This window comes from Oncorhynchus kisutch, linkage group LG1, assembly GCF_002021735.2.
Source record: "Oncorhynchus kisutch isolate 150728-3 linkage group LG1, Okis_V2, whole genome shotgun sequence".
Classification (NCBI taxonomy): Eukaryota; Metazoa; Chordata; class Actinopteri; order Salmoniformes; family Salmonidae; genus Oncorhynchus; species Oncorhynchus kisutch.
The window spans coordinates 3,516,102-3,527,371 of NC_034174.2; the positions used below are offsets into that span (position 1 = coordinate 3,516,102).

The 11,270-nt window shown below is 47.3% G+C and overlaps 1 protein-coding gene across 1 annotated transcript in view; it reads left to right on the top strand.

Annotated features, from left to right (window-relative positions):
- LOC109886311 (phosphatase and actin regulator 3) overlaps window positions 1–3,627 on the top strand; it is a 147,274-nt gene extending 143,647 nt beyond the window's left edge. Inside the window, exons 10-12 of the mRNA XM_031790365.1 lie at window positions 927–1,129; window positions 1,229–1,305; window positions 2,031–3,627. Coding sequence (XP_031646225.1) covers window positions 927–1,129; window positions 1,229–1,305; window positions 2,031–2,046 — 296 coding nt within the window. The 3' untranslated portion in view covers window positions 2,047–3,627. The remainder of the gene's footprint in view (window positions 1–926; window positions 1,130–1,228; window positions 1,306–2,030) is intronic.
- Window positions 3,628–11,270: the final 7,643 nt, after the last annotated feature.

Consider the following 11,270-nt stretch of genomic DNA (forward strand, 5'->3'; position numbering starts at 1 on the left):
CCTGTGTTGCAGCCGGCCGCGACCGTGAAGCGGGCTACAATTGGCCTAGCATCATTCGGGTTAGGGGAATCAGTTGTCAGATCAATGTCAGGGTCCAGTTGTCAGATCAATGTCAGGGTCCAGTTGTCAGATCAATGTCAGGGTCCAGTTGTCAGATCAATGTCAGGGTCCAGTCTCAGATCAATGTCAGGGTCCAGTCTCAGATCAATGTCAGCGATCAGACAGTGTGGATGATCATAACTACATCACCATGACAACAAGATGGAATGCACGGGTCAATGTAGACTATCCTACCCCTCTCTCCTCCCTCCATCTCTCTCCTCTCTCCTTCTCTATCTCTCTCCACCACCTCTTTCCTCTATCCATCTCTCTTCTCCATCTCTCTTCTCCATCTCTACAGCTCTTTCCTCCCTCCATCGCTCCTCCATCTCTTCTCCATCTGTCTCCATCTCCTCTCCATCTGTATCCTCCATCTCTTCTCCATCTGTCTCCTCCATCTCTTCTCCATCTGTCTCCTCCATCTCTTCTCCATCTGTCTCCTCCATCTCTTCTCCATCTGTCTCCTCCATCTCTTCTCCATCTGTCTCCTCCATCTCTTCTCCATCTGTCTCCATCACTTCTCCATCTGTCTCCTCCCATCTCTTCTCCATCTGTCTCCTCCATCTTCCTCCTCCCTCCATCTGTTTCCTCCATCTATCTCGTCCATCTCTCTCCTTCCTCCATTTCTCCATCTCTCTCCTCCCTCCATTTCTCCATCTCTCTCCTCCATCTCTCCATCTCTGTCCTCTCTCCATCTCTCTCCTCCCTCCATCTCTCTTCTCCATTTCTCTCCCTCCTTCATCTCTCTCCTCCATCTCTCTCTTCCCTCCATCTCTCTCCTCCTGTACTGTGTTTCTGACCTGTTGTGCTTCCTGTTTCATCTCCAGAGAGGAATGACCAGTCAGAGCAGGAGGAGAGGAGGGAGATCAAACAGAGACTCAACAGGAAGTTGAACCAGCGTCCTACAGTAGATGAGTTAAGGGACAGGAAGATACTGATTCGTTTCAGTGACTATGTTGAGGTGGCCAAGGCTCAGGACTACGACCGCAGGGCAGATAAACCCTGGACCAGGCTGTCTGCTTCAGACAAGGTCAGCTCAACTCGCACAGACACACATAAACAGCTGAGCTCTGTTTTTACCTCTACCACCTGTTGTTGTTGACATGGTTGTTGTTGATGTGTTCCCCAGGCAGCAATAAGGAAGGAGCTGAATGAGTTCAAGAGTAATGAGATGGAGGTTCACAATTCCAGCAAGCACCTGACGAGGTATGTGAGGGTGGTTTTGTGTGTGTGTGTGTGTGTGCTTTTGGTTTTACTATCCTAGACTGTTCACGGTCTGGCCTGCTCCCCTCCTCTACAGAGGGAGTTAGTCTGAGCTCTCCACTCCCCTCCCCTGCTGTCGCTATACCCCCTTTCTATCTGACACAGTTACAAAATCCTGGATTGCTTCTCCACAGATGACCATTACCTAACTATTCTATTCAGTTTCTGTCCCTCACTGAGGACAGAGCACCTTCCGTCCGTTCAGTTATTAATAGATCACCTTCCGTCCGTTCAGTTATTAATAGATCACCTTCAGTCCGTTCAGTTATTAATAGATCACCTTCCGTCCGTTCAGTTATTAATAGATCACCTTCCGTCCGTTCAGTTATTAATAGATCACCTTCCATCCGTTCAGTTATTAATAGATCACCTTCAGTCCGTTCGGTTATTAATAGATCACCTTCCGTCCGTTCAGTTATTAATAGATCACCTTCAGTCCGTTCAGTTATTAATAGATCACCTTCCGTGTGTTCAGTTATTGATAGATCACCTTCCGTCCGTTCAGTTATTAATAGATCACCTTCCGTCCGTTCAGTTATTAATAGGTGTCTGATTGATGTATTTCTGGGAATGGATCAGTTCATCTAACACTGACTGCCCTCTCTTTCTTCTCCTCTTCTCTCTTTCCTCTTTCTCTTTCCTCTCTCTCTCCTCTCTCCTGTTTCTAGGTTCCATCGGCCTTAGTGTAGTCGTGGTTTCTTCTGCAGAAGCTGGGTGGTCCAATTATCAGTGAAGACCATGTGACAGTGTTCCCAGGCTCCTACCCACGGCCCCAGACTGTCCTGTCTTGATATGTGGGCTAGTTCCCGGATGTTCGACCTACAGATATCTGTCTGTCTTTGTGCCAACTTGGAGGCTGTCTGGCTCTCTGTGTGTCACCATGGAGGTTATGTCTCTAGAGCTGGCGCCCAGGAAAGATCACAGGAGACATCAGACTGATATTCTCTTAAAGGAGCTATCAAAACGTCTCTGGTCGCTTTCTCCTAGACGTCAACCAATGAGAAAAAGATGAATGAAAAAGATGACAGCACTTGTTAGTTCACAAGTTGTTTCTCTCGATTCACTCCATACCAGCAGTCTATAAGAATAGGAAAACTATTGCCATGCAACAAATGTTTCTCAGAATTTCTCTTGGTGTGGTTAAAAAGAAACCTACGAAGAAGGCTAAAGGATGAAAGAGTACATCCCCGAGACTGCTGCTGTGGAATAAACTGAAATAAATAACGTTGACTGTGAGTGCTTGGGATAGTGGATCCTTGGATCAGCCACAGGAGGAACTACGAGGAGCCTCCAACCTGGAGGAACCAGCCTGATCGCTGCCTTCACCATTCTATTTCACTTCACGCACCAATCTCACATTCCTCCTCAGTTTGAGCCTATGTCTGTGACGGGAGGCAGTATTTAAAACGTACTTATCAGTGATTGCATCACCTTCAACCAATCACTGTTTCTGAGAGGAATCTGATTGGATCAGTCATTTTCCGATGTATTCCAAACACCTATTGGATAAAGACTAGACGGATAAGTGCAGTGAGACAGAATGGTGAAGGCAGCGATCAGGCTGGTTCCTCCTCCAACCTGCTTGGAGGAAACAGCACATCTCCTTCAGAGGACCATCTGAAAATTTTCCTCAACACCTTGTTTCTCCATGTTAGAGGACGGATGAGACACATTGGAATGCGTCCCAAATGGCACCTTATTCCTTATTTTATAACAGACTCTTTGAAAGCTGAAAGAACGATGGCAGACAAAGGATGTGGTGCATGTGACCAATGAACCCTTTCCTCTCCTCTTCAGAAACACTAGTTAAAGGCTGCAAAATTCCAGAAAATTCCAGTTGGAGGGTTTCAGGATTTTATGCTTAATTTATTCTCTCCTGATTCCAGGAATCTCTAACCAGGATTTCTGGAAAACCTGGGGATTTTGGGAAAGTGACAGGATTTTGCGACCCTAAACGCTAGTCTCCCCTCCAGCACCCAGGCATCTCTCTCTATGGGCTGACAGTGTTATTAATGTTGATGGTAACCATGTCTGTCTAAAGCAGGGGTATCAAGCTCATTCCACAGTGGGCCGAGTGTCTGCAGGTTTTTGTTTTTTCCTTTCAATTAAGACCTAAATAGTGACCTTAATTCATCAATCAAGTACAAGGGTGGAGAGAGAACCTTCAGAGACACAGCCACCCGTGGAATGAGTTTAACACGTGGTCTAAAGCACCTTTGTAAGCACTATTTATCGTCTGCACAATACAAGTTGACTTTTTAAGAACTGCTGTTGTTGTAGTGTCTTTAATAAGGTGGTTGGTTGGAGAGTCTTTAATAAGGTGGTTGGTTGGAGAGTCTTTAATAAGGTGGTTGGTTGGAGGGGTCTTTAATAAGGTGGTTGGTTGGAGGGAGTTGGAGGGGTCTTTAATAAGGTGGTTGGTTGGAGGGGGTTGGAGGGGTCTTTAATAAGGTGGTTGGTTGGAGGGGGTTGGAGTGGTCTTTAATAAGGTGGTTGGTTGGAGGGGGTTGGAGAGTCTTTAATAAGGTGGTTGGTTGGAGGGTCTTTAATAAGGTGGTTGGTTGGAGGGGGTTGGAGGGGTCTTTAATAAGGTGGTTGGTTGGAGGGGGTTGGAGGGGTCTTTAATAGGGTGGTTGGTTGGAGGGGGTTGGAGGGTCTTTAATAAGGTGGTTGGTTGGAGGGGGTTGGAGGGGTCTTTAATAAGGTGGTTGGTTGGAGGGGGTTGGAGGGGTCTTTAATAAGGTGGTTGGTTGGAGGGGGTTGGAGGGGTCTTTAATAAGGTGGTTGGTTGGAGGGGGTTGGGGGGTCTTTAATAGGGTGGTTGGTTGGAGGGGGTTGGAGGGGTCTTTAATAAGGTGGTTGGTTGGAGGGTCTTTAATAAGGTGGTTGGTTGGAGGGGTCTTTAATAAGGTGGTTGGTTGGAGGGGGTTGGTGGGGTCTTTAATAAGGTGGTTGGTTGGAGGGGGTTGGAGGGGTCTTTAATAAGGTGGTTGGTTGGAGGGGGTTGGAGGGGTCTTTAATAAGGTGGTTGGTTGGAGGGGGTTGGAGGGTCTTTAAGGTGGTTGGTTGGAGGGGGTTGGCAGGTCTGGTACTCTCTAACCCAGTGTTGAATTGGGCCGGAACACACCGGTACTCTCTAACCCAGTGTTGAATTGGGCCGGAACAAACAGGTACTCTCTAACCCAGTGTTGAATTGGGCCAGAACACACTGGTACTCTCTAACCCAGTGTTGAATTGGACCGGAACAAACAGGTACTCTCTACCCAGTGTTGAATTGGGCCGGAACACACCGGTACTCTCTAACCCAGTGTTGAATTGGGCCAGAACACACCTGTACTCTCTAACCCAGCGTTGAATTGGGCCGGAACTCACCAGTACAGAGTACCTCAGATTTTCTACTGTCTATGATAGAATAAAGGTGTAGTTCCGGCTACTAAATATAAACAGCACAAGTACTGGAACTTACTTTAGTCTATGGTTTGTTTTTCATTACGTTTCTTATTAGATCAACAGAATGTGTCAGACCAATCATCTGTGTACTGTCCAGCAGTTTCCCTGTTCACCAACACACACAGACCCCTCACTGCTCACAGTCATGACTAGCTAGGCCTGTATATGGAGCAGCCTGGACCAGAGAGGTGAGTGGGATGGAGGGAAGGATGCTCTCTAACGTGTCCAACACAAACCAAGAACCCTGATTGCTTGCAGTAATGACAACTAAATATGGACTGGGAGTTGGGCGGAAGTGAGGTAGGGATCGAAAAAGCTTTGTTTTGGAATCAATCAAACAAATGTATTTATTTATAAAGCCCTTCTACATCAGCAATTGTCACAGAGTGCATATACAGAAATCCAGCCTAAAACCCCCAATATTTATTTAAAAAAAACATGTTTCCTTTATTTTGTCGATGCTGAGACCAAATTTTATTTGTCACAAACACATGGTAAGCAGATGTTAATGCGAGTGTAGTGAAATGCTTGTGTTTATAGTTCTGACAATGCAGTAATAAGGTGTCTTTATTTAGACAGGGAGTCAGTGCTGAGACCAAGGTGTCTTTATTTAGAAAGGGAGTCAGTGCTGAGACCAAGGTGTCTTTATTTAGAAAGGGAGTCAGTGCTGAGACCAAGGTGTCTTTATTTAGAAAGGGAGTCAGTGCTGAGACCAAGGTGTCTTTATTTAGACAGGGAGTCAGTGCTGAGACCAAGGTGTCTTTATTTAGACAGGGAGTCAGTGCTGAGACCAAGGTGTCTTTATTTAGACAGGGAGTCAGTGCTGAGACCAAGGTGTCTTTATTTAGACAGGGAGTCAGTGCTGAGACCAAGGTGTCTTTATTTAGAAAGGGAGTCAGTGCTGAGACCAAGGTGTCTTTATTTAGAAAGGGAGTCAGTGCTGAGACCAAGGTGTCTTTATTTAGACAGGGAGTCAGTGCTGAGACCAAGGTGTCTTTATTTAGAAAGGGAGTCAGTGCTGAGACCACGGTGTCTTTATTTAGAAAGGGAGTCAGTGCTGAGACCAAGGTGTCTTTATTTAGACAGGGAGTCAGTGCTGAGACCAAGGTGTCTTTATTTAGAAAGGGAGTCAGTGCTGAGACCAAGGTGTCTTTATTTAGAAAGGGAGTCAGTGCTGAGACCACGGTGTCTTTATTTAGAAAGGGAGTCAGTGCTGAGACCAAGGTGTCTTTATTTAGACAGGGAGTCAATGCTGAGACCAGGGTGTCTTTATTTAGACAGGGAGTCAGTGCTGAGACCAAGGTGTCTTTATTTAGACAGGGAGTCAGTGCTGAGACCAAGGTGTCTTTATTTAGAAAGGGAGTCAGTGCTGAGACCAAGGTGTCTTTATTTAGAAAGGGAGTCAGTGCTGAGACCAAGGTGTCTTTATTTAGAAAGGGAGTCAGTGCTGAGACCAAGGTGTCTTTATTTAGAAAGGGAGTCAGTGCTGAGACCAAGGTGTCTTTATTTAGAAAGGGAGTCAATACTGAGACCAAGGTGTCTTTATTTAGAAAGGGAGTCAGTGCTGAGACCAAGGTGTCTTTATTTAGAAAGGGAGTCAGTGCTGAGACCAAGGTGTCTTTATTTAGAAAGGGAGTCAGTGCTGAGACCACGGTGTCTTTATTTAGAAAGGGAGTCAGTGCTGAGACCAAGGTGTCTTTATTTAGACAGGGAGTCAGTGCTGAGACCAAGGTGTCTTTATTTAGAAAGGGAGTCAGTGCTGAGACCAAGGTGTCTTTATTTAGACAGGGAGTCAGTGCTGAGACCAAGGTGTCTTTATTTAGAAAGGGAGTCAGTGCTGAGACCAAGGTGTCTTTATTTAGAAAGGGAGTCAGTGCTGAGACCAAGGTGTCTTTATTTAGACAGGGAGTCAGTGCTGAGACCAAGGTGTCTTTATTTAGACAGGGAGTCAGTGCTGAGACCAAGGTGTCTTTATTTAGACAGGGAGTCAGTGCTGAGACCAAGGTGTCTTTATTTAGACAGGGAGTCAGTGCTGAGACCAAGGTGTCTTTATTTAGACAGGGAGTCAGTGCTGAGACCAAGGTGTCTTTATTTAGAAAGGGAGTCAGTGCTGAGACCAAGGTGTCTTTATTTAGAAAGGGAGTCAGTGCTGAGACCAAGGTGTCTTTATTTAGAAAGGGAGTCAGTGCTGAGACCAAGGTGTCTTTATTTAGACAGGGAGTCAGTGCTGAGACCAAGGTGTCTTTATTTAGACAGGGAGTCAGTGCTGAGACCAAGGTGTCTTTATTTAGAAAGGGAGTCAGTGCTGAGACCAAGGTGTCTTTATTTAGAAAGGGAGTCAGTGCTGAGACCAAGGTGTCTTTATTTAGATGGCAGCATTCGCGCGAACCACTGATTTTAACCAGGGTGTTCCCACGTGCTTCAAGAGGGCCACCATTGTTCCTGTTCCCAAGCAAGCTAACTGCGCTAAACGACTACCGCCCCGTAGCACTCACTTCCGTTTTTGTGGGAATGCTGTTCATCGACTACAGCTCAGCATTTAACACCATAGTACCCTCCAAACTCGTCATCAAGCTCGAGACCCTGGGTCTCAACTCCGCCTTGTTTAACTGGGTACTGGACTTCCTGATGGGCCGCCCCCAGGTGGTGAGGGTAGGTAACAACATCCACCCCTGCTGATCCTCAACACAAGGGCACCACAAGAGTGCATTCTGAGCCCTCTCCCTTACTCAAATCAAATCAAATGTTATTTGTCACATACACATGGTTAGCAGATGTTAATGCGAGTGTAGCGAAATGCTTGTGCTTCTAGTTCCGACAATGCAGTAATAACCAACAAGTAATCTAACTAACAATTCCAAAACTACTGTCTTATACACAGTGTAAGGGGATAAAGAATATGTACATAAGGATATATGAATGAGTGATGGTACAGAGCAGCATAGGCAAGATACAGTAGATGGTATCGAGTACAGTATATACATATGAGATGAGTATGTAAACAAAGTGGCATAGTTAAAGTGGCTAGTGATACATGTATTACATAAGGATGCAGTCGATGATATAGAGTACAGTATATACGTATGCATATGAGATGAATAATGTAGGGTAAGTAACATTATATAAGGTAGCATTGTTTAAAGTGGCTAGTGATATATTTACATCATTTCCCATCAATTCCCATTATTAAAGTGGCTGGAGTTGAGTCAGTGTCAGTGTGTTGGCAGCAGCCACTCAATGTTAGTGGTGGCTGTTTAACAGTCTGATGGCTTGAGATAGAAGCTGTTTTTCAGTCTCTCGGTCCCAGCTTTGATGCACCTGTACTAACCTCGCCTTCTGGATGATAGCGGGGTGAACAGGCAGTGGCTCGGGTGGTTGATGTCCTTGATGATCTTTATGGCCTTCCTGTAACATCGGGTGGTGTAGGTGTCCTGGAGGGCAGGTAGTTTGCCCCCGGTGATGCGTTGTGCAGACCTCACTACCCTCTGGAGAGCCTTACGGTTGTGGGCGGAGCAGTTGCCGTACCAGGCGGTGATACAGCCCGCCAGGATGCTCTCGATTGTGCATCTGTAGAAGTTTGTGAGTGCTTTTGGTGACAAGCCAAATTTCTTCAGCCTCCTGAGGTTGAAGAGGCGCTGCTGCGCCTTCTTCACGATGCTGTCTGTGTGAGTGGACCAATTCAGTTTGTCTGTGATGTGTATGCCGAGGAACTTGCTACCCTCTCCACTACTGTTCCATCGATGTGGATAGGGGGGTGTTCCCTCTGCTGTTTCCTGAAGTCCACAATCATCTCCTTAGTTTTGTTGACGTTGAGTGTGAGGTTATTTTCCTGACACCACACTCCGAGGGCCCTCACCTCCTCCCTGTAGGCTGTCTCGTCGTTGTTGGTAATCAAGCCTACCACTGTTGTGTCGTCCGCAATCTTGATGATTGAGTTGGAGGCGTGCGTGGCCACGCAGTCGTGGGTGAACAGAGAGTACAGGAGAGGGCTCAGAACGCACCCTTGTGGGGCCCCAGTGTTGAGGATCAGCGGGGTGGAGATGTTGTTGCCTACCCTAACCACCTGGGGGCGGCCCGTCAGGAAGTCCAGTACCCAGTTGCACAGGGCGGGGTCGAGACCCTCGAGCTTGATGACGAGCTTGGAGGGTACTATAATGTTGAATGCCGAGCTGTAGTCGATGAACAGCATTCTCACATAGGTATTCCTCTTGTCCAGATGGGTTAGGGCAGTGTGCAGTGTGGTTGAGATTGCATCGTCTGTGGACCTATTTGGGCGGTAAGCAAATTGGAGTGGGTCTAGGGTGTCAGGTAGGGTGGAGGTGATATGGTCCTTGACTAGTCTCTCAAAGCACTTCATGATGACGGAAGTGAGTGCTACGGGGCGGTAGTCGTTTAGCTCAGTTACCTTAGCTTTCTTGGGAACAGGAACAATGGTGGCCCTCTTGAAGCATGTGGGAACAGCAGACTGGTATAGGGATTGATTGAATATGTCGTAAACACACCGGCCAGCTGGTCTGCGCATGCTCTGAGGGCGCGGCTGGGGATGCCGTCTGGGCCTGCAGCCTTGCGAGGGTTAACACGTTTAAATGTCTTACTCACCTCGGCTGCAGTGAAGGAGAGTCCGCATGTTTTCGTTGCAGGCCGTGTCAGTGGCACTGTATTGTCCTCAAAGCGGGAAAAAAAGTTATTTAGTCTGCCTGGGAGCAAGACATCCTGGTCCGTGACTGGGCTGGATTTCTTCTTGTAGTCCGTGATTGACTGTAGACCCTGCCACATGCCTCGTGTCTGAGCCGTTGAATTGAGATTCTACTTTGTCTCTGTACTGACGCTTAGCTTGTTTGATAGCCTTGCGGAGGGAATAGCTGCACTGTTTGTATTCGGTCATGTTACCAGTCACCTTGCCCTGATTAAAAGCAGTGGTTCGCGCTTTCAGTTTCACGCGAATGCTGCCATCAATCCACGGTTTCTGGTTAGGGAATGTTTTAATCGTTGCTATGGGAACGACATCTTCAACGCACGTTCTAATGAACTCGCACACCGAATCAGCGTATTCGTCAATATTGTTATCTGACGCAATACGAAACATATCCCAGTCCACGTGATGGAAGCAGTCTTGGAGTGTGGAGTCAGCTTGGTCGGACCAGCGTTGGACAGACCTCAGCGTGGGAGCCTCTTGTTTTAGTTTCTGTCTGTAGGCAGGGATCAACAAAAAGTGGTCAGCTTTTCCGAAAGGAGGGCTGGGCAGGGCCTTATATGCGTCGCGGAAGTTAGAGTAGCAATGATCCAATGAACAGAAGGATTTGAGTTCCTGTATGTTTCTTTCATCACACCATGTCTCGTTAGCCATAAGGCGTACGCCCCCACCCCTCTTCTTACCAGAGAGATGTTTGTTTCTGTCAGCGCGATGTGTGGAGAAACCCGCTGGCTGCACCGCCTCCGATAGCGTCTCTCCAGTGAGCCATGTTTCCGTGAAGCAAAGAACGTTACAGTCTCTGATGTCCCTCTGGAATGCTACCCTTGCTCGGATTTCATCAACCTTGTTGTCAAGATGGCGAGAAGAATGCTAGGGAGTGGTGCACGATGTGCCCGTCTCCGGAGTCTGACCAGAAGACCGCCTCGTTTCCCTCTTTTTCGGAGTAGTTTTTTTGGGTCGCTGCATGGGATCCATTCCGTTGTCCTGTTTGAAAGGCAGAACACAGGATCCGCGTCGCGAAAAACATATTCTTGGTCGTACTGATGGTGAGTTGACGCTGATCTTATATTCAGTAGTTCTTCTCGACTGTATGTAATGAAACCAAGGATGACCTGGGGTACTAATGTAAGAAATAACACTTAAAAAAACAAAAAACTGCATCGTTTCCTAGGAACGCGAAGCGAGCCGGCCATCTCTGTTGGCGCCGGAAGTACATACTCCTAGTTCACCCACGACTGCGTGGCCACGCACGCCTCCAACTCAATCATCAAGTTTGCAGACGACACTACGGTGGTAGGCTTGATTACCAACAACGACGAGACAGCCTACAGGGAGGAGGCCCTCGGAGTGTGGTGTCAGGAAAATAACCTCACACTCAACATCAACAAAACAAAGGAGATGATTGTGGACTTCAGGAAAGAGGGAGCACCCCCCTATCCACATCGACGGGATAGTAGTGGAGAGGGTAGAATGTTTTAAGTTCCTCGGCGTACACATCACGGACAAACTGAATTGCTCCACCCACACAGACAGCGTGGGGAAGAAGGCGCAGCAGCGCCTCTTCAACCTCAGGAGGCTGAAGAAATTCGGCTTGTCACCAAAAGCACTCAAACTTTTACAGATGCACAATCGAGAGCATCCTGACGGGCTGTATCACCGACTGGTACGGCAACTGCTCCGCCCACAGCCGTAAGGCTCTCCAGAGGGTAGTGAGGTCTGCACAATACATCACCGGGGGCAAACTACCTGCCCTCCAGGACACCTA